Source organism: Xenopus tropicalis, chromosome 4 (assembly GCF_000004195.4).
Source record: "Xenopus tropicalis strain Nigerian chromosome 4, UCB_Xtro_10.0, whole genome shotgun sequence".
Lineage (NCBI taxonomy): Eukaryota > Metazoa > Chordata > Amphibia > Anura > Pipidae > Xenopus > Xenopus tropicalis.
This window is the reverse complement of record NC_030680.2, coordinates 138152371-138176007: the sequence shown is the minus strand read 5'-3', so window position 1 is coordinate 138176007 and position 23637 is coordinate 138152371. Positions and strand designations below refer to the sequence as shown.

The 23637-nt window shown below is 45.5% G+C and overlaps 1 protein-coding gene across 1 annotated transcript; it reads left to right on the top strand.

The window, feature by feature from the left end:
• Window positions 1–9798: 9798 nt before the first annotated feature.
• Window positions 9799–22024, top strand: creld1 (cysteine rich with EGF-like domains 1). Its single transcript, XM_012961693.3, has 11 exons — window positions 9799–10037; window positions 12281–12426; window positions 13393–13475; window positions 14430–14540; window positions 14729–14820; window positions 15930–16106; window positions 16280–16375; window positions 16964–17047; window positions 18088–18183; window positions 20663–20803; window positions 20909–22024. Exons 2-11 carry the CDS (start codon window positions 12295–12297, stop codon window positions 21127–21129), a joined length of 1233 nt encoding a protein of 410 aa, XP_012817147.1. The 5' UTR covers window positions 9799–10037; window positions 12281–12294; the 3' UTR covers window positions 21130–22024.
• The last annotated feature ends 1613 nt before the right edge of the window (window positions 22025–23637 follow it).

Genomic DNA, 23637 nt, shown 5'->3' with positions numbered 1-23637 from the left:
CCCTCCCCCTAATGTTTGTAGTCGGCATGGTGACTGTTTCCAGGGCAACAAACGCAAAGCTATGGCACAGCAAGGATGGCAGGTTCATAATGAATCGCAGCACTTGAAAAACACGCCCGCTTATTCCTCATAACAAGTTCAGCTACCGTGCCTTTAGGGCATGACACTCAGGAGTCACGTTGCTGTGATCTCGGAAAAAATAAACCAGCGACAATACAGAACTTAATAATAATAATAATAATAATAGTAATGTAACCCTTTCGTGGCACTATCTCCTAGGGTAGGACTGTACTCCAGCATGTACAGGGAACCTACAGGAATAATACTGTGGCATTGGTGGGAGGGACTGGGAACACTGATACTTGCACCTAATGGCTTCTAAGGGCCCCTGTGCTGCCCATTAACTGTAATTCTGGGAGCACAAAGGGCTCACGTAATTTTCAAGATTTTAACTTTTTTTGCCCAGAACTTTATACTTCCCTAAGCTGAAATAAAGACTACAGAGATCAATCTTACACACTGAATAATGTACCCCCTGTTATAAAAAATAAGGACTGAGGGGGTCCATGACTATATAAAAGCACAATGCTGAAAGTTTAGTGCTTTTAAACAGGTCCTTAAACTCTAAAGTGACGTTTAATATCTGGATATTATACAACAGGGGGTATATTTGTTATTATAATACAAAAGTTTCACTGAGTTACGTGACAGAAATGACATCACTTAGCTCTGATGATAACTGATGACATCATTAAGCACCACTTATAAGGATGTAATTTACAGGACATAATACACTGAGTAGTTCAATGCCTAGGGCGGGATATAAAAATGTATGCAAGTTGCAAAGTGCAAAAATAGTTTATATTGAAGTATTTTTCAGTCTAAGGGACACATTTATCAAAGTACAACAGGTCCGATTACAAAAAAATTGTATTTTTTCTAAAGTTCACAACTAAATTTCTATGACTTTTTCGTACTTAGCGACAATTTGCACGACAAAATCGTATTTGCCGCAACAAGTATGAAAGATTTGGATTCATTCAAGCTTCGGTATCGTGACTTTCCTTGGGCCGGGTTGGAGCTGCAGAGTGCCATTGAGCCCTATGGGAGACTTTCCTTGGGCCGGGTTGGAGCTGCAGAGTGCCATTGAGCCCTATGGGAGACTTTCCTTGGGCCGGGTTGGAGCTGCAGAGTGCCATTGAGCCCTATGGGAGACTTTCCTTGGGCCGGGTTGGAGCTGCAGAGTGCCATTGAGCCCTATGGGAGACTTTCCTTGGGCCGGGTTAGAGCTGCAGAGTGCCATTGAGCCCTATGGGAGACCTTCCTTGGGCCGGGTTGGAGCTGCAGAGTGCCATCGAGCCCTATGGGAGACTTTCCTTGGGCCGGGTTGGAGCTGCAGAGTGCCATCGAGTCCTATGGGAGACTTTCCTTGGGCCAGGTTGGAGCTGCAGAGTGCCATTGAGCCCTATGGGAGACCTTCCTTGGGCCGGGTTGGAGCTGCAGAGTGCCATTGAGTCCTATGGGAGACTTTCCTTGGGCCGGGTTGGAGCTGCAGAGTGCCATTGAGCCCTATGGGAGACCTTCCTTGGGCCGGGTTGGAGCTGCAGAGTGCCATTGAGCCCTATGGGAGACTTTCCTTGGGCGGGGTTGGAGCTGCAGAGTGCCATTGAGCCCTATGGGAGACTTTCCTTGGGCCAGGTTGGAGCTGCAGAGTGCCATTGAGCCCTATGGGAGACTTTCCTTGGGCCGGGTTGGAGCTGCAGAGTGCCATTGAGCCCTATGGGAGACTTTCCTTGGGTCGGGTTGGAGCTGCAGAGTGCCATTGAGCCCTATGGGAGGCTTTCCTTGGGCCGGGTTGGAGCTGCAGAGTGCCATTGAGCCCTATGGGAGACTTTCCTTGGGTCGGGTTGGAGCTGCAGAGTGCCATTGAGCCCTATGGGAGACTTTCCTTGGGCCGGGTTGGAGCTGCAGAGTGCCATTGAGCCCTATGGGAGACTTTCCTTGGGTCGGGTTGGAGCTGCAGAGTGCCATTGAGCCCTATGGGAGACTTTCCTTGGGTCGGGTTGGAGCTGCAGAGTGCCATTGAGCCCTATGGGAGGCTTTCCTTGGGCCAGGTTGGAGCTGCAGAGTGCCATTGAGCCCTATGGGAGACTTTCCTTGGGCCGGGTTGGAGCTGCAGAGTGCCATTGAGCCCTATGGGAGACTTTCCTTGGGCCGGGTTGGAGCTGCAGAGTGCCATTGAGCCCTATGGGAGACTTTCCTTGGGCCGGGTTGGAGCTGCAGAGTGCCATTGAGCCCTATGGGAGGCTTTCCTTGGGCCGGGTTGGAGCTGCAGAGTCATTAAGCCCTATGGGAGGCTTCCAAAAACGTTCAGTCAGAAAGGTTTCCCTGCCGTTTATGATCGTTCGGATACTTTCGGATCGTAAGTACGAAATCTTCATATTCAAACGAATGGAATTTTCATGACTTTTGCACATCAGAAATGATTGGATTTTGTGATTCGGATTCGTAGTACAGGTATAGGACCCATTATCCAGAATGCTTATATATTTATACATAGTTATCATGTCACCTCTTAGGGCTCTGGCACACGGGGAGATTAGTCGCCCGCGACAAATCTCCCTGTTCGCGGGCAACTAATCTCACCGAAATGCCATCCCAACGGCGAAAAATGTAAATCGCTGGTGGGATGGCATACGCGGTGGCGCGATTTCACTGAAATCGTGGAAATTTCATCTCAAGGCAACTTCCGCGATTTCACTGAAATCGCGCCGTCGCGTATGTCATCCCACCGGCGATTTACATTTTTCACCGGTCGTATGGCATTTCAGGGAGATTAGTCACCCGTGAACAGGAAGATTTGTCGCGGGCGCTTACCTTGTACCCTGGGCTGGTGCCCCTGTTAGGAGAAAACAGCACCAGCCCGGGGCACCTGGGGAGATGCGCTTCCTCCTTCCGGCTTCGTTTAGCTGCGACTATACGATAGGCGCATGAGCAGTAGAGTGAAAAGCCGACTTCTCTGTTAAAGTTCCGCTATTCACTCTACTGCGCATGCGCGCGCGGCGAGACAGGAAGAAGGAAGCGCTCGCAACTACCCCGGGCTGGTGCTGTTCTCTCCCAACAGGGGCACCAGCCCGGGGTAAAAAATAGGCGACTGAAGTCACTTGGGGGTGCAACGTTACCTATATTGGCCTGTATTGTCCTTTGCTGATATTCAGACGTGTTATGGAGAATATCAAATCATACACTTTCAGACTCCTACATCCTTCGGGCGCATTGTGCTCTTGTACCCCAACACTTCTCTCACTGTGAAGGAACCCAGTAAAGGAAGGTGCTTATGTCTGGAAATGTCAGAAAGAAAACTGGGGTGAGTTATAGTTACACAGTTAATCAGCAAATGCAGCTCAAACTTATCAAAATGAAATATATTTTGCATCTAAATGCATTTAGACACAGTGGTTTCCACAAGGCCCTGCCCCTTGATCAGGGGGGCACAGGGGGACAGTTGTCCCAGGTCCGGACGATCCTCGATTCGAAGGGGGCCCGGCCGTGATAGTTTTTTAGCTCGGGCCCCTTTTAAACAATTACGGGCCCTGTCATTGGTGGTCAGCGGGTAATTCGATTGGTTGCGCCCCTTGTGTACGTGTGATGCCAGTACGCACAGGGCGCAACCTTATAAAAGTAAGGATGCAGTGGGGAGCCAGGGGAAATAGCCAGAGGACACAGCCAGAGGATGGAGCCGGTGGAAGCAGGAGGACGCTGGGGGAAGGTTGGAGGATGTTGGGGTGACCCGCAGGAGGAAGCTGGGGGGGAGCTGGAGGATGTAGGGGGGGGAGCTGGAGAAAGCAGTGGGGGAGCGGGCCACGGTATGAGAGCGCCCAACCGTGATACAGTTTTTTTTAGCTCGGGCACCATTTAAAGAACTACAGGCCCTGTCACTGGTGGCCAGTGGGAAATTTGATTGGTTGCTCCCGCGCAACCTTATAAAGTGTGCAGATGCAGTGGGGAGCCAGGCACATACACAGGTGGATTTTCAATAAGGCTAGGGGAGGCTAAGCCTCCCTAAACCGGCTTTGGCACCTTAAAAAAAAACCAAAACACCTCGCTCTGTTTCTGCACTGTTCAGGAAATCTTCTCCTGTTCCTGCAAGCTCCGGTTCTGCTGTAATCAGCTGCGCTCTGATTGGATCTTTCTTCTTGTGGATTCCCCAATCAGAGCACAGCTTTCTTGACAGACAGTAAAACTGACCAATCGAGGCACAGATGCAGACAGGGCTCGGCAGATTTTGCAAACTGAAGGCAATGCAGAAATGAAGCCTGAAAAGAACGATCTGCAGGCTGTAAACTTTACCTGAGAACCAACTCTGAACTTTTGCTGCAGATTTCATCCCACTCCCACAGGTACTATACTGTATCCTTCCACTCCCACAGGTACTATACACAGGTACTATATATGTTCTAAAGGCTGACCCACTAGCTGAAATTAAATTGTTTTTTGTCATCTGACATCTATAATATCCCTATCCCCTACCCTAACAGATGGATGGTAAGTTAACTCTTTCCCCCTGACAAAGCTCATTGTGCTTTTATATATTTGTTGTTGTTTTTTTTTTTTTACTTTTGTCATTGTTTTGTTCATTTCTAGTTACAGTGGGGCCAATGTTGTGTATCCGTGCCAGTGTTATAGTGCCAGGGCCTGAATATCTGCCATCTGTACCCACTGCTTCTCACTGTATATAATGTGCTGGTTTTGTAAATACAGACTGCATCTCACTGTATATAATGTGCTGGTTTTGTAAATACAGACTGCATCTCACTGTATATAATGTGCTGGTTTTGTAAATACAGACTGCATCTCACTGTATATAATGTGCTGGTTTCATAAATACAGACTGTGTCTCACTGTATATAATGTACTGGTTTCATAAATACAGACTGCGTCTCACTGTATATAATGTACTGGTTTCATAAATACAGACTGCGTCTCACTGTATATAATGTGCTGGTTTTGTAAATACAGACTGCATCTCACTGTATATAATGTGCTGGTTTCATAAATACAGTCTGCGTCTCACTGTATATAATGTACTGGTTTCATAAATACAGACTGCGTCTCACTGTATATAATGTACTGGTTTCATAAATACAGACTGTGTCTCACTGTATATAATGTACTGGTTTCATAAATACAGACTGCATCTCACTGTATATAATGTACTGGTTTCATAAATACAGTCTGCGTCTCACTGTATATAATGTACTGGTTTCATAAATACAGTCTGCGTCTCACTGTATATAATGTGCTGGTTTTGTAAATACAGACTGCATCTCACTGTATATAATGTGCTGGTTTCATAAATACAGACTGCGTCTCACTGTATATAATGTGCTGGTTTCATAAATACAGACTGTGTCTCACTGTATATAATGTACTGGTTTCATAAATACAGACTGTGTCTCACTGTATATAATGTGCTGGTTTCATAAATACAGACTGTGTCTCACTGTATATAATGTACTGGTTTCATAAATACAGACTGTGTCTCACTGTATATAATGTACTGGTTTCATAAATACAGACTGTGTCTCACTGTATATAATGTACTGGTTTCATAAATACAGACTGTGTCTCACTGTATATAATGTACTGGTTTCATAAATACAGACTGTGTCTCACTGTATATAATGTACTGGTTTCATAAATACAGACTGCGTCTCACTGTATATAATGTGCTGGTTTCATAAATACAGATTGTGTCTCACTGTATATAATGTGCTGGTTTCATAAATACAGACTGTGTCTCACTTTATATAATGTGCTGGTTTCATAAATACAGACTGCATCTCACAGTCTATAATGTGCCTGGGATGTCAGTACCCACTGCCTCTCTTTAAAACATAAACACATCTAAAGGGGAGGTTCACTTTCAAGTTGAGTTTTATTATGTTATAGAATGGCCTATTCCTAGCAACTTTGCAATTGGTCTTCCTAATTATTTTTTTTTTTTATAGTTTTTGAATAATTTGCCTTTCTCTTCTGCCTCTTTCCAGCTTTCAAATGGGGGTCACTGACCCCCGGCAGCCAAAAAGTATTGCTCTGCAAGGCTACAGTTTTATTTTTCCATGCAGGCCCCTTAACTATTCATATTCCCATCTCTTGTTTAAACCTCTACCTGGTTGCTAGGGTAAATAATACCCTAGCAACCAGATAGCTTCTGAAATACCAAATGGAGAACTGAACAGAGAGCTGAACAAAAAAAGCTAAAATGGAGAGCTGAACAGAGAGCTGAACAAAAAGCTAAATAACTGAAAAACCATTACAAATAAAAGAGAACAAATTGCAAATTGTCTCAGAATATCAATGTCTACATCTTATTAAAAGTGAATTAAAGGTGAACTACCCCTTTAAGCTAACTGATCACAAACACAAATGGATGGAGAACCCCTAACAGAAGTGCCTGTATGAATACTTTTACATCCTAAGCATTTTAGGGTTAAAAAAAAACACTCCCACCCGCACTTTTGCGCAGTATCCCTGGAAGTCAGTGGGAACCCGCAAGAGATAGTTGGGAAAAAGTAGTATAGAAAAAGAAACATTTATCCCGGAGCCCCCCCCTATAGTTACACCACTGACATCTAGCTTTTGCTAAAGAACAGATTGCAGGAGCTGCCATAAAGCCAAAGACGTTCTATGCCAAAAATAAAATGAAGAGGTCAAAAACCCATCAATAAATGCCAATTGGCTAAATGACTGGGACACTCAGTGGTGTGTAGCATAAGGGCCCTCTGCAGTTGTGTAGAGTGTAATCAGCTTGTGTCATGGGGAGTCCCTGATGGTCAAAGATAGAGCAATGCACCTACGCTGGGGCTCATCTGCTAAAACCTATGTAAAACAATCAATATTAAAGTTAAACCTGCAGCCAGTAGTGATGCTGCCCCCCCCCCCATTACATAACAGTTCCCTCTCCCACAGCAGCAGTAGAGCTGTTCCTACTGGGCAAGGAGATACCCAGCAGCTGTTGGCAGCTCATTGGCATATCAGTTATGGTGCCAGTTTCTGTTACAAAGAGAGAAACAGGCTCATTTATGCTTTGATTAAGAAACCCGAGGAACGCGCAGGGATAATATTGATGACAAGCACAACACTGTGCACTGAAATTGGCAACTTTATACAAATGTCTCTACAAGGTAAAATAGTTAAATATCCCCCGGACTGGACAATTGGTTTGTGCCACCAGGCCTGGGAGGCAGTTGGTGCCATGCTGTCACATAGGGAATGTCATGTGCTAGATGGGGCACAATCCCAGTGTCCCATGTTAGGGGTCGTTGTGCTGCCAAGCTCGATGGCCAAACAAATACAACCAGTCTGGGTGATGGATAGTGTCATCCCACGCGCTGGATGAGGAAGGGACGGCCCGGGAACCAAGCTACTGAGGTCAGCCTGCGTGTTTGACCGTGGCACGCACCGCTGGCGTAGCAGTCACAGCATGGCACCAACAGGAGTTGTGCACGCATTTTTATCCCCCCAATCAATAACATTCTTTCTTTTTCACAATTCTTCTCACCCAATCATGCAAAGTACAACCTGCTAGAACCGTACCACTCAGATGTGCTGCTGGGGGCCACTGTAAAAAATACAAATAATACAGAAAATAAGGTAAATAATACCCTAGCAACCAGATAGCTACTGAAATACCAAATGGAGAGCTGAACAGAGAGCTGAACAAAAAAGCTAAAATGGAGAGCTGGAAAAAAAAAGCTAAATAACTGAAAAACCATGAAAAATAAAAGAGGACCAATTGCAAATTGTCTCAGAATATCAATGTCTACATCATATTAAAAGTGAACTACCCCTTTAAGCTAACTGATCACAAACACAAATGTACGGAGAACCCCTTACAGAAGTGCACGTATGGATACTTTTACATCCTAAGCATTTTAGGCTTAAAAAAAGCACTCCCCCCCGCACTTTTGCACAGTATCCCTGGGAGTCAGTGGGAACGGCAAGAGGTAGTTGGGCGGTTAACTTTTTACACCACTAAGTGTCACATTAGCTATAGGTCAGTCTGTGTATGGGCCATCTTTAGCCTCCCCAAACAAAAAAGTCACCCTCCGCCTATGGGCACATATCAAGAGGCGGGAGCCGCAGGAAGTTGCTGGGGGGGGGGAGGATGCTGGGAAGGACACTGGGGGGAAGCTGGAGGATGCTGGGAAGGACACTGGAGGAAAGCTGGAGGATGCTGGGAAGGACACTGGGGGGAAGCTGGAGGATGCTGGGAAGGACACTGGAGGAAAGCTGGAGGATGCTGGGAAGGACACTGGGGGGAAGCTGGAGGATGCTGGGAAGGACACTGGAGGAAAGCTGGAGGATGCTGGGAAGGACACTGGGGGGAAGCTGGAGGATGCTGGGAAGGACACTGGGGGGAAGCTGGAGGATGCTGGGAAGGACACTGGGGGGAAGCTGGAGGATGCTGGGAAGGACACTGGGGGGAAGCTGGAGGATACTGGGAAGGACACTGGGGGGAAGCTGGAGGATGCTGGGAAGGACACTGGGAGGAAGCTGGAGGATGCTGGAAAGGACACTGGGAGGAAGCTGGAGGATGCTGGGAAGGACACTGGGAGGAAGCTGGAGGATGCTGGAAAGGACACTGGGAGGAAGCTGGAGGATGCTGGGAAGGACACTGGGAGGAAGCTGGGGATGCTGGGAAGGACACTGGGGGGAAGCTGGAGGATGCTGGGAAGGACACTGGGAGGAAGCTGGGGGATGCTGGGAAGGACACTGGGGGGAAGCTGGAGGATGCTGGGAAGGACACTGGGAGGAAGCTGGGGGATGCTGGGAAGGACACTGGGGGGAAGCTGGAGGATGCTGGGAAGGACACTGGGGGGAAGCTGGGGGATGCTGGGAAGGACACTGGGGGGAAGCTGGAGGATGCTGGGAAGGACACTGGGGGGAAGCTGGAGGATGTTGGGAAGGACACTGGGGGGGAAGCTGGAGGATGCTGGGAAGGACACTGGGGGGAAGCTGGAGGATGCTGGGAAGGACACTGGGGGGAAGCTGGAGGATGCTGGGAAGGACACTGGGGGGAAGCTGGAGGATGCTGGGAAGGACACTGGGGGGAAGCTGGAGGATGCTGGGAAGGACACTGGGGGGAAGCTGGAGGATGCTGGGAAGGACACTGGGGGGAAGCTGGAGGATGCTGGGAAGGACACTGGGGGGAAGCTGGAGGATGCTGTGGGGGGGAGGGGGGGTAAGTGGAGGATGCTGGCTACCAATGTTTTAGGGGGGCCCTGGCTACCAATGTCTGTGCGTCCTTAGGACTGATGGGAAGGGTCACTGGGGGAGGGGCCATTGGGGGGCAGGGCCTGGGAGGAGGCCCAGAAAATTTTGTTGTGAGGGGCCCTTTGATTTGTGACGGCGGCCCTGCCCCTTGATGCGCCAGCCAACATGCCTATACCCACACATTATCACAGTGAGAAAGAAAATGCAAAGACCAATTGCAAATTGTCTCAGACTATTACACGTTACAACATACTAGAAGTTAACTCAAAGGTTAACAACCCCTGTAATAAACGTGCAGACACCGATTTATTTTGGGTTCTTGAGCATATATTTAACCAGAACCTTCCAGAAACATGGAGACTCAGCAATGTGCAGTGTAAGCAGCAGCACCAACTCCAACCACACTGCAAACTCCCATAATCCCCCCGGGCCCCAGGACACATATGGTTAACAAATGACAAGCGCACAGATCTTCCCGTTATAGAAGCCGAGGATTGGAGGCGTGATGTCACTGCACATGGCCGGCTACCATTGGCTGCTGGCGCTGCACCAATAGGAAAGAGTAGGAGAGGTCATGTGACAGCTGCAGTACTGTGTTCGAGGAGCACGCTGGGAGCTCTGCAGCCAATGGGCGGTGTAATTACCTAGGGCTCCGCGGCTCCGTTGGGTTCGGGCTCATGGTTCAGCCTCCGGCCAGCGGGCACATACTGACATTTAGGCACAGCTGGAGGCGGGCTCCAGTCCTTTGTAAAGAGAGGGTATGTAACGGGGCACTGGAAACAAGGTTTTGGGCAAATTGGCATCTGGTACCACTGCCTGGCACTGATAGAGTTAAGTCGGCAGGGAGTGGGGGCTCTGAGATAAACAAGGATGCAATGGTGCCTAATCTGATGCTCTCCAGCTGTTACTGACCGTGTAATACACCTCCCATAGACAGCCATAGCTTTGCCTGGATATTGGGTTATTTTATATATAAATATCTCTGCTTAGCATGGGTTCCTATTCATAGATAATATAACCGAACATGCAGGAATGGGTAAGCTCTGTTTCTCCAGGTTTTGTTACACTGCAACTCCCAGCAGGCCACTTGCAGCTGAAGGTTGGCAGGGTGGTGATGGGAGTTGTAGTTCAACAGCATCTGGAAGGCTGCGTGTTGCCCATCCTTGCCCTAGAGGCCTCCTTTTTGTACAGCAGTGCTGGGGTGTATCCATATCCATCGCTTTACTGATCTGCCCCCCCTAGAGATAATAGAAAGGAAGGCTCCGATGCTTCTCCGGCTCTGGGAACTGCCCATTCCTGGTGCTTTAGCTCTGTGTTTCCCCCTCTGCTCTGTGGTACGTTCCAGTAACTGTTTGCTATATGTAACTAGAATATAGGGAGATTCTGACTTCCGAGGTGACTTTATGTGATGTCCTGGAGTATTAACTCAACCCCCTAGCAAGGATAGTCCTTCCACTTCATAGATTCTACTTCCTTCCCTACAGGACACATAGGGTTAACTAACATGATTAACTTGCTGTATCGCTTGTTGCCAAAGCAGCTGATTGACTGAGGGATGTACCAACACACAGCCTGATGAGGTCAATATATGGCCCTTCGCAGTCTGTTATGGTCATGTCCATGGGCATTGGGCCCATAGGCTTCTTTGTATGGCACCCTCATAAACAGGAGTGTTGTATACATACAGCTGAAGGCCAGTTGCCTGGATTAGGGTATTTATGATGAGACCCCCAGCAACACCCCTGGGGACTAAAGGGAATAAAATGAAGGCACTATAATATGTAGTGACTGTAAGCAAGATATTGCACCCAGTGACTTGCATAAACCCTATAACGTAAAGAGCATCAATGAGTAGGTCCAGTTGGCACTTAACCTGACCAGAGTGCAGGTAGTACTAGTTCTACTGAAGTCTACTGTATAATTCCTGTGTGTGGTTTCTTGTCAAGTAATATAGGATACCAGTGCTTAGGAGATGCCCAGTTTAGAGGGGGTGGTGACATTGAACTTTATGATGTGCACAGTGCCACTCGAAGACATTTTGTTAGTTCTCTTTCTGTGAGAATTTTTATCTCACTAGTTTGGCATTGATAAGATCTCTGACCCTAGCAACCAGATATAAACAATAAATAGAATGATGATAGTGTGCAAAGGTGGTTAGATTACTTTTATGTGAAACAAACAGAAAATTAATTTAAAGGCAAACTTCCCCTTGATAAATTCTTGCTCTTGCTTTGAAACCATTGACCTGCAGAGGGCACTGTTTTTTTCACTGTATGATTTAAACTGGCTGTATGCTGGCTATGCAGTGTACTGCTGGATTTCACAGGTTTTTCAATCAGCTGGCTTCCGCTATATTGTTGAAATAGTCAGAACTGGCAGTGCAGAGAATGGCATTTATTGGGGGTGGGTGGACTTAAATTGGTAGTCCACACTTAAATGATCTTTTACATTTGTAGTTGTTTTGCTTATTCAGACCGTCATCTTCTCTGCCAGTGTGGCAAGAAAGCAGCAGGGCATATCCACTCCGGGCTCATATTCTCTCTACGCTGGTTAGGGAACTATATTTGCATTTTTCACCCCTGGGCATGAACATCTTGCACCATTAGAATACTTTCCCTTTCTCTACAGTCAGCTCAGTAATAAATACTTAAATAGCAATGAGCCGGAGCCATCTGACTCACGGGCCCAGTAGGACTAAATAACCATCAGCCTACAATCAGTAGCCCCACTCTGGGGAGTAAGTGCCGCTGCATGGGAGATGGTGCTGCATAAAGACACCAGTCTAGCATCTGTGTTCTGTGTCCTACTGCCCAGTAGGGTTAATGGAGGGTGGGGGGAGTATTGCAAGGAATGGCATCAACGTAGAGGAGCAAGGAAGGTCCAGCTGGGGAATCAAACTGTTTGCAAAAGTCCACGTGGCCTGTAAGAGCTAAAACTGACATGAGTGGAAAGCGGCAGTTACACTGTTTGTTCTCTAATGATATATTACTGTGTTCCGCAGAGAGTCACTCAGCTATGGGTATGTCACGCCGAATGTTTCTGACCGTCTATGGGAGCCTGTGGCTTCTCCTGCTATTGTCACGGCCCGGTGTCTCCAAGCCGCAGCTCTGCCAAACCTGCCAGAATCTGGTCACCAATGTCTTAAAGGTAGGAGTTGTTTCAGTGCCTGGTATATGTTTATCTAACAATATATAAATAATATCTGTTCATTAAGTGCCTGCACCCTCTTACTCAAAAGCAGGGGGCACATATTTCAAATTAATATTTTACCCCCTATTATAAAATATAACAAAAACTTAAAAAATAAAAATGTTTATATTATAAAATATAAAATACTGAGGGATTCTGTGCCCATATAAAGGCACAAGGCTGCAGGCTGAGTTATACAGGGAACTCTGAGTATCACTCATGTATTATAAGGGATAATGTACCCCCTACTGTAAATGATAAGGATATTAGCAGTCACTGAGGGGTTCTGTGCCCATATAAAGGCACAAGGCTGCAGGCTGAGTTATACAGGGAACTCTGAGTATCACTCATGTATTATAAGGGATAATGTACCCCCTACTGTAAATGATAAGGATATTAGCAGTCACTGAGGGGTTCTGTGCCCATATAAAGGCACAAGGCTGCAGGCTGAGGCTTTTATACTGGTCACTGAACGCTGAGGTGTCTTCTAATTTAATTTCTCATTTTCCAGTAGGAGGTACATTATTTATTATAATACTCAACTTTCAATGAGTCATGTGACACATTACATCACCAAGCACCTTTATAAGGAGATAATTTAAAGAATGTTTATGGCTCCTCTATAATAATATACTTTCACGTTTGTTTTATCAACATGTGTCTGCCTGTCAAAACTGATTATGTAGCATACCATTAAAATGACATTTTAAGAGGGCTACAAATGGTATTGGACTGGCTCCATAAGAATCGGATGGCTAGTAACAGAATGCCACTGATATGAACATTAAGGGTGTTCTTGTTCCAGCAGCCTATATATAAAAGATGCTTCTACTGAGACTAGTAATGGGGCAGGTCTCGCTCAGACTGGACCTGCTCTCTGTAACCCTCGGCTAAATGTTCGGTTGGAATTTTTGTTTTCATCAGGGTATAGAGAAGACGGCTGGACTCAACTTTGGGGGAGGAAACACAGCCTGGGAAGAGGAGAAGCTCTCCAAATACGAGATCAGGTAGTGCCCTGCTTCACACACACTCACACATTCACTCATTCTGTGCCTGTCCTCAGGCTGAGGCGCTGGTGCCCATTGGGGGAGCAATAGTGATTGTAACGAGCCCAGCTATTGGTGGAAGAAACTTTTTTTTTTTTTTTTTTGAACATCTGCCCCTTGCAAATGGAAATCTTGCAGCCCTGTTTTACTTGCATGTACGCTAAAGTATAAAGAACTATGTACACAGGGTGCTGCGTTCTACTTCTTTGCAGCCTGTGCTCTCAGTGTAGTATATAGGGAATTTATTTTACAGTGGGGAATTAACTTGGGGAAAGAGGCTGGGGGTCATTATCTCCTTCTCCCAAATGGATAATATGAAAACAAATTGAAAAAATACATTGATTGTAAAAAAAAAAAAAAAAAATACGTTTATACTGAAATTCTAGAATGCACTTCTCAGTACATTTGTTATTATGCATATGGGGCACTATTGGGCACGTATATAGTAGCCATAGAGTGGGGGCAGGAACGTCTAAAATCCTGTCCCTTGTCCTTATTGTGAATTGTCTGACAGGTGCTTAAGGTGTTTGAAACCCATTATGATTGGATGCGGTGAGTGTGAGTTTTGGCTCCTGGGCTACTTAAAAATGCAGAGGGGCCAAATGTGCACTGTAACTGGGTGACCAAAATATGATCAGTTGCTAGCAGCAAAACTCTCATGAATGGCAATAGCTTTTCCCCTCTGACACTGGGGCGCTTAGCCCATTCTATAGCATATTAAAACTTAAGGGTGGACCACCCCTTTTTAAGTTGTTCGGTGCTTGCCTTCTTCAGCATGTAGCCAATCACAGCCAACCAGCATGATATTGGTCATATGCCAGGGGCACGTTAATAAGCCCTTTCCTGTTTCAGTCTGGCATGGGCATTGGCATAAGGCCTGCAGTGTAACATTATATACTTGATTTTATCTTCCAGTGAGACCAGACTTCTAGAAGTGATCGAAACAGCCTGTGACAAGTCTGATTTTGACTGTAACAAGATGCTGGAGCAAAATGAGGAGCATATGGAGAGCTGGTGGTTTAAGAAGTAAGGAAATTCTATATAACACAGAGTGGGGTAATGTTCCTATGTTTATTAGAATAACTTGTCCTGTTTGTTCCTAATTGCATGCCAAATAGTTTTAGTGCCCAGTAGAAGTGAATGACTATGTCTACATCAGTTTGACTAGTTAACCTTTAAGTTGACCAACGCTCTGTGGTTTCTTTATATCCTAGACAGAAGGAACAACCTGACCTCTTCCAGTGGCTGTGTATGGACACCCTGCGGCTCTGCTGTCCAAAAGGCAGATTTGGTGCAGACTGCCTCTGTGAGTATTTCGTAGCACCCCCTATGTGCTCTGATACAGGTATAGTGCACACTTGGCACTTCATTGGGTGTCGGCTGATGAATGGGGTGCAGCAGTGGGGTGGGCAAGTTACCTGGTTCATAATTTCCTGATGTGAAATGTAGAAAAGTGGGTTCAGTGTGCACAGTCGACTCTGAGTGTCAACTGCAGTGATTGGATGCTCGGTAATTAGATTGTGTAATGCGTATGATAGTGAGCCTTGCCAGGACCTTAAGGGCTCTGGCACACGGGGAGATTAGTCGCCCGCGAAAAAACTCCCTGTTCGCGGGCGACTAGGGAGTTTTTTCGCGGGCGACTAATCTCCCCGTGTGCCAGAGCCCTAATGAAGTGCTGCCTGTGGTGTTTTCCTGACCTGTAGCCAGTTCTGCTTATGTTTCATCACTGGCGCATCATTCGTCACTTCGTCCCCGACTCAGCCCAATTAAAACTGATTTTGCTGAATGATCTCAACTGGTCTTGAGTCTTTTTTTGTTTTTTTTTTGTTTCTTAAACCCCAACTTCAAACCACACCAATAATGTTCATTTCATATTGTTTCCAAGACAGAAAGTAGAGTTTAGAGGTTCAGTATAATAAAGGAGTACCTCCCATTAGAACTGGGAAACATACCACAAAAGCCACAGACCATTAGTAAGAACAGGCGCTGCAGGAATTATTATTACTCAGGTCATGAAAAAGGGGGAATCTGGCAGCTGGCTGAGAAAATACAAATATCAGCATTTATAAGCCAGAAGGGCATTCCTGACATCTCAAATAGCCCTATTATTTATGTACACCATAGGCTTGTACTGTGTAAACAGACCAAAGCTCTAGCAATCGGCCTAAAGCTAACCGTACATTGTAAGGTCCACTTGTCTGGCGAAGTTGGGCGATATCGGGCTGATCTGATCATTTGTCTTTAGGGCCTGTCAAAGGGCCCCATACATGGGAAGATAAGCTGCTGAATCAGTCTGAAGGACCTGAATTGGTAGCTTTAATCGGCTTGTGTATTGCCTCCTCAAAGGACAAGTCAATCTGATAGCAAAGTGAAGTGGGTGCTGGTTGCTAACCCTCCACAATATTTTTATTACAGCTTGCCCTGGAGGGACGGAGAAACCCTGTAGTGGAAATGGGCAGTGTAATGGTGATGGAACCCGATTTGGTACTGGAGTGTGCGACTGTTACACCAGCTACGGTGGCCCGGTCTGCATGGATTGTGCACTTGGCTATTATGAACAAGCCCGTAATGAGAGCCACCTGGTATGTTCTGGTATGTAATGGGCCAATGATGGAAATAAATTAATTGTATTTGTCCATAGCAGTGACAACATGATTAATGGTCCCCCCCACCCCCCCCACACACACACCTGTATGTAGAATGTCACCCCAGCCTCCCACAAAACAAAGGGCTTGTGCTTCTGGTAATATCTTCTATCTTTGCAGAATGTTACAGAGCTTGCAGCAAGTGCATTGGGCCCGGGGACGATCAGTGTGTGCTGTGCAAGAGGGGCTGGCTACTGCATGATGGGAAGTGCATAGGTAAGTCACTGGGGCCAACGCAGCAGGGAGGGGGCATTAAGCTGGGCCAGTTATTCTGAAATGAATCTCTTCTTAGGCAAATGATATTCATTCGTAGCCCAATGTTACCTGTTGTTTTTTTTGTTTCAGAGGCATTAGGGCCCATTAATTATGGCAAAGCTCAGAGCTAGGCACAAGGATCAAAATTGTCATTAAGGGTTCCCTGTACTTTACACCTTAAGGGGGCTTTCAAACTGGCACGGACTGGGATTCAAAATAGGCCCTGACATTTCAAGTACACAGAGGCCCAAACAGCCCCCCCAGCCCAATAAATAGTGACTGTCTATGGCATCTTGTGTGCAGCTCCTGCCACATAGAACTTATCAAGTGCCAGAACATTGCATTCTGGTTACAGCTTTTTCTTTTCCAGGAAAAAGAACATTAACACCTAACATACTGTATATACTGCCTTGCTTAGTATAAAGCCAGCTGTTTTGGGGCACCTATAGCCCTAACTATCGGATGTTTCTCATTGGTGAGACCCTGCTTTCTGCATCATGTGACATGTGCATGAATTAATGGGGCATCTGTTTACATTTCTGCTTTCAGATATTGATGAATGTGGTACTGAAAAGGATCACTGCAAGTCCAACCAGTTCTGCTTCAATACAGATGGATCCTACGAATGCCGAGGTGAGTAGTTGTAATGGCATCGGGGTAGTTGTGGCACACAGGGCGTGGATTACGTGCTCAAATATGCAATGACCCCTACATCGTCTGCAGTGAGGACTGCAATGAGATACCTCCTCTGATGAAGCACTTTGTGTGAAACGTGTTAGGAGAGGCACTAGGAGGCACCTTGCCACTGTTTGGTATAGTATATATCTGAATTTGTTTTGTATTATGTTTTGAAAGAATCTTTGAGCCATTAAAATGTGGTTTTATTTTCACTGAATTATCTGCTGTTATTTGTATATTGGTTCAGGGCCTATCAGTGAAATATAAAGTGTGATTTCCTTTCCTAATCTATATTGTTGCAAGTGACTGCTTGAAAGAGCAAGCAATGGGGCATCCGCTGGTCATTTTTGCCTGTAAACAAGCACAGCAACATATTCCAGTGAAGGTCACTGTGGCTAATAATGGCCAGGCTGGGTCTCTCACCTTAGAAGGGATGGGAGTGCATAAATCGACAGTAAGGAATTTTTGTACAAATTCCAGTACTTGTCCAAGCAAAGGAATCAGAACACACATCCCAGTACCACAATTATAGATTGTTCTGTTGATTGGGTCAAACACATGATAAAATCTGCTCTTGTGTAGTCAATATACCATAACAATAGGGCAGCAGTGTGAAAGGATAATGTTCCAGACTGGTTCCTGACTGCTTCACATGCATGGCCAGTCTGCCTACCCAGCTTTCCTACAAATAATCATATTTCCAACATGACAGTCTTTGTTACATTGTTCTATAATGAATGATAATACTTTAAGCACTTGCCTTAAGGGCTGCAGGTTGTGCATATAAACTGACAATATAACAAATGTGTAACACGTGACTATTTGTGTGTCCTTTATGCTTTTATCTACTATTTTGTCTTCTGATGCTGAGGTCCCAGAGCAGATGCCCCCTCTTTCCTTTAATAAAACCCACCCATTGCCTATCTATGCATTTTGTAGAACTAAAACAGGTAAAAACCCTCTTGCATTTCGATAGCTATTCTTTTTATTTTCAGAATGTGACAAGTCCTGCATTGGTTGCATGGGAGGTGGACCAGCTCGCTGTAAGAAATGCAACAAAGGGTACTACAGGGATGGAGTCAAGTGTCTGGGTAAGCTACAATTGTCTTTGCCTCCCTTTTTGTAAAAACTGTGTTGTATTACTAGGCGCATTATTATTATTATTCCATAGTGCTGTACAATGAAATGCAGCAGGGCAGCTCACGATTTATGATACAGGTATGGGACCTGTTACCCAGAATGCTCGGGACCTGGAGTTTCTTTCTCTAATTTGGATCTCCATACCTTAAGTCAACTAAAAATAATTTAAACACTAATGAAACCCAATGGGATTATTTTGCCTCCAGTATGGATTAATGGTATCTTAGTGGGGATCAAGTACAAACTCACTGTTTTATTGATACAGAGAAAAGGGAAATTATTTTAAAACATTAGAATTATATAATGGAGTCTATGGGAGATGGCCTCTCTGTAATTTGGAACGTTCTGGATAATGGGTTTCCAGATAATGGATCCCATACCTGTACCACCATAAGCATGCCTGCTTGTCAAACGGTGCGGCTGATTCGGGAATGGGGTTCTATGACTTTTCTAGGGGCGGGCGGTTAATTGCCCCAGCAGGGGGTAATAAACCACCGTTTGTCGTAGACCCATGAATGAGGTGTCAAACCGTGCGGCTTATTCGGGAATGGGGTGCTATGACTTTTCTGAGGGGTGGGAGGTTAATTGCCCCAGCAGGGGGCAATTAACCACTGTTTGTCGTAGACCTATGAATGAGGTGTCAAACCGTGCTGCTTATTCAGGAATCTGGTGCTATGACTTTTCTGAGGGGTGGGCGGTTAATTGCCCCCGCAGGGTGGGGGGTTTAATTGCCCCAACAGGGGGCAATTAACCACCGTTAGTTGTAGACCCATGAATGAGGTGTCGAACCATGCGGCTTATTCGGGAATGGGGTGCTATGACTTTTCTGAGGGGTGGGCAGTTAATTGCCCCAGCAGTGATAAGAAACTTATTTTTTTCCCATGACAGTTGCTTTCAGCTGCCATAGATAGCATGATTCAACTCACCTTGACAGGGGCAAGCAGGCATGCTTATGGTGGGCAATTTGATAGCTGGTACAGGTATGGGATCCATTATCTGGAAACCCATTATCCAGAAAGTTCAAATTAAGGAGGGGCCATCTCCCATAGACTCCATTCCCGAATAAGCCGCACGGTTTGACACCTCATTCATGGGTCTACGACAAACTGTGGTTTATTGCCCCCTGCTGGGGCAATTCACCGCCCGCCCCTCAGAAAATTCATAGCACCCCATTCCAGAACAAGCTGCACGGTTTGACACTTCATTCATGGGTCTACGACAAACGGTGGTTAATTGCTCCCTGCTGGGGCAATTGCCCGCCCCTCAGAAAATTCATAGCACCCCATTCCAGAATAAGCTGCACGGTTTGACACCTCATTCATGGGTCTATGACAAACGGTGGTTTATTGCCCCCTGCTGGGGTCTCAATGTTAAGTCTATGGGCGGTTAATTTCCCCCCTGCTGGGGCAATTAACCGCCCACCCCTCAGAAAAGTCATAGCACCCCATTCCCGAATAAGCCGCACCGTTTGACACCTCATTCATGGGTCTACGACAAACTAGTTATTCGCCAAAATCCCCATTATTAGTCAATGGGGCAAATTTGGGGACCTCTCTTGCCCCGGGAGTAAAACTTATACCTTTGTGCGGGGTATCTTCTGACACAGGTTGCAAACCTCTTCAAATGTGGTAAGTTTCACGTTTCTAAAACATTCCCTCTCTGCGCTAAAATCCTTCATTTCATTCAGTCGGCTAGGATAGGCCAACTGCCAAGATGACGATGACAAGCGGACGAAAAAAACATCCTACAAGCGGGAGGAGCAAGCGTGGCCTAGTGGTCAAGGCACCCGCCTTTAGCCAGCCAGCCAGCCAGCCAGCCAGTAGTTCTAATCCCCCCATAGCTAGAAATATGCCTCACCACTGGTTACGCCCTTGTGACCCCTGGACAGAAGTCACTTAACCTCCCTATGTCCCGGTGACCGCTTGGCCCAGAAATGGGCTGATGCGGTTGTCGTTATGACTTTTTCAATGGCTACATTTCCCCACAAATCCTATATTTTGCACTTTCAAGGGCAGCTCACGATTTATGATACAGGGACCTGTATATGGGACCTGTTACCCAGAATGCTCGGGACCTGGAGTTTCTTTCTGTAATTTGGATCTCCATACCTTAAGTCAACTAAAAATAGGCTATCATAGAAAACCATTACAAAGAATGGGATAAACAAAAATAAGAGACATGAGGTCAGAAGGCCCAGCCAGTGAGAGCTTACAGTCTAGGAAATACTTTTATTTTTCCCTTAGCTGCATTAAGGTATTTGAAAACCGGCTTATTGGGTATTGTTGATGCTCTGCAACTTTGGCGTCCTGATTGTTATTCAATCCAGGACTCCATCTGCAGGAAGCTTCCATACAAGCTGAGTATTAGTAACCATAGCTGTATCAAAGCCCATTATTGTTTCTCTATATGCCTCCCCCCCCCCCCCCCCAGATGTGGACGAGTGTGACAGCGAGTTGCCCAAATGCAAAGGATCACATGAAGAGTGTGTGAACACAGAAGGGAGCTTCACCTGCGTTTGTGAGAAAGATTACTCCAGGATTGATGGAATGTGCAGACCGGACAGCTATGACAGTAAGTTGGGCAGTTCTACCATTCCCAGTTCCCTTCCTCTACCCATAACCCCAATCTCCCAGAATTCCGTCTATCTGTATTCATTTGTCTTCCCCGTGTGTGCAGGTAATGCTGAGAAGGGTCTGTTTGACGACATCACAGACGACGAGGTGGTGGTCTTACAGCAGATGTTTTTTGGGGTGGTGATTTGCGCCTTGGCCACCCTGGCAGCTAAGGGGGATATGGTATTCACCGCTATTTTCATCGGTGCCGTGGCAGCAATGGCTGGATACTGGTTATCAGAGAAGGGCGACCGAGCACTTGATAGCTTTATGAAAGGAAGATAGCTTCCCTATTGGCTGGCACAAGGATGCAAGTTTTTGGCATAGTTGTGAAACCCTTAAGGCTGTGGTGGAAACGTAACTGAGTGATCTGTAACCCAAGCAAAATCCTCTTGTGCTCCACTTGATATCACTGGCTGCTCCGGAAGCACAGATAGTGGGAAATAAAGGGAATTTGTGGATGAAAAATTTGTCCAAACTCTCACCATCTTTATAGCCTCCAACAGTGGGGGGGTGACTCTTCACAGTGGCAATTCTGCGTATACATAATGTGGAGACAACGTTTCTACAGACATTGGCTGAGGATGACTACAGATATATATGCATTACACCAAATCCTGCAGCGAGATATGCATCTGTTCTAGTATGGAGAGTACTGAGCACAAGTTCCATCAATGGCCACAAGGTGGCGCTAGCTCTTGCTTTCAAACCCACTTTACTATGGAGAGGCGCTCTTTTGCAACCCACAGAGAATAGTCCTTGCCACTGCACTGAGAGAAGGCTACAACTTTTAGGACTGGGCAGAACTGGAGTGGTACCAGAGACCCACTGGCAATCAGGATTGTTGTTATTTGAGCCATATCCTCAAAAAGCTTGGAAATATGTGAAACTGCCTTGGGGTGTAACGGACGTAAGGATTTTTATGGCTATTACCTATTTATATGGACGTGGAACTGCACTGCTGTGTCGTTGGCCTGTAACTATGGAAGCTTGGGCCCTTTAGCTACTATTTATAATTCAATCAACTTGAACTCAATAAGAATCTGGGGAACACCAACTTCATAACTGATATGGGAAACACAATATACTGTGTCTATCAGAGAGGATCCGTCTTGCCCTTTGCAGTAGCTCTGGCAAAAAAAACCACCCCCCCATTTCATCTTACGTGTATTTGTAGGTATCTGGCTCATCTTCTGCATCCTAACCAATATTTATACAGAAACAGCTATTCCGCAGGTTGTTCCTAATATGCTTCATCTAGCTACTTAAAGGGCAAATAAGCTTCCGTATGGACTTGGGCAGCCTGTCATCTGAAGGAAGCAGATTGCCCAGTGCAATAATACTGATAAAGCAATCCTCTTTACCTTTACTTGCCCTTTAAAGATCAGCGATTACAACCGTTAAGGAGAATCGTATATTTAGAAATGTATGCAATTACAGCGTTGCAGTCGGTAGCGATTACTGTAAGCCTGGGTTGTAGCCCTCATTGGTAGTTGAGGTACATATCTCATCCATTGATTTGTGATGGGATGCTGGGCGATTTAGTTCTTAGATGATGTTCTTCATGTCCCTCACTGGCATTACTTTAGTTACAGTCTTCTCAGTACAGGTTTGGGATCCCTTATCCGGAAACCCGTCATCCAGAAAGCTCTGAATTACAGAAAGCCCGTCTCCCATAGACTCCATTTTAATCAGATTATTCAGAATTTTAAAACTGATTTCCTTTTTCTCTGTAATAATAAAATAGTACCTGTACTTGATCCCAACTAAGATATAATTACCCCTTATTGGGGCAGAACAGCCCTATTGGGTTTATTTAATGGTTAAATGATTCCCTTTTCTCTGTAATAATAAAACAGTACCTGTACTTGATCCCAACTAAGATATAATTACCCCTTATTGGGGGCAGAACAGCCCTATTGGGTTTATTTCATGGTTAAATGATTCCTTTTTCTCTGTAATAATAAAACAGTACCTGTACTTGATCCCAACTAAGATATAATTACCCCTTATTGGGGGCAGAACAGCCCTATTGGGTTTATTTAATGGTTAAATGATTCCCTTTTCTCTGTAATAATAAAACAGTACCTGTACTTGATCCCAACTAAGATATAATTACCCCTTATTGGGGGCAGAACAGCCCTATTGGGTTTATTTAATGGTTAAATGATTCCCTTTTCTCTGTAATAATAAAACAGTACCTGTACTTGATCCCAACTAAGATATAATTACCCCTTATTGGGGGCAGAACAATCCTATTGGGTTTAATGTTTTATTGATTTTTTTAGTAGACTTAAGGTATGAAGATACAAATTACAGAAAGACCTCTTATCCGGAATACACTTAGTCCTGAGCATTCTGGATAATGGGTCCTATACTTGTACAGGTATGGGATCTATAATCCAGAATGTTTAGGACCTGGGGCTTCCAGAGAAGGGATCTTTCCATCATTTTGACCTCCTTACCCTAAATCTATTAAATATAATTTAAACATTAAATAAACCCAATGGGATTGTTTTGCCTCCAATAAGAATTAATTATATTTTAGCTGGGATCAAGTACAATGTGCTGGTTTTTTTTTTATTACAAATAATTTGTAATTCTGAGCTTCCTGGATAACAGATCCCATACCAGAAGTAGTTTCACAGTGAGCTGAATATCACACTCGGCAGTGACACTCGACAGCTTATCAGTTTGAGACCTATGCTGCAAGGCAAGATAGATATAAGATCTATTATGCAGAATGCTCGGGACCTGGGGGTTTTCCAGATAAGGGATCTTTACATAATATGG

Excerpts from the sequence above, each read along its gene's own strand:
- creld1 (XM_012961693.3), top strand. The coding sequence starts at position 12,295 with ATGGGTATGTCACGCCGAATGTTTCTGACCGTCTATGGGAGCCTGTGG. Across the intron at positions 13,476-14,429 it reads CTCTCCAAATACGAGATCAG|TGAGACCAGACTTCTAGAAG; the intron begins GTAGTGCCCTGC and ends TTTATCTTCCAG. Across the intron at positions 14,541-14,728 it reads GAGAGCTGGTGGTTTAAGAA|ACAGAAGGAACAACCTGACC; the intron begins GTAAGGAAATTC and ends TTTATATCCTAG.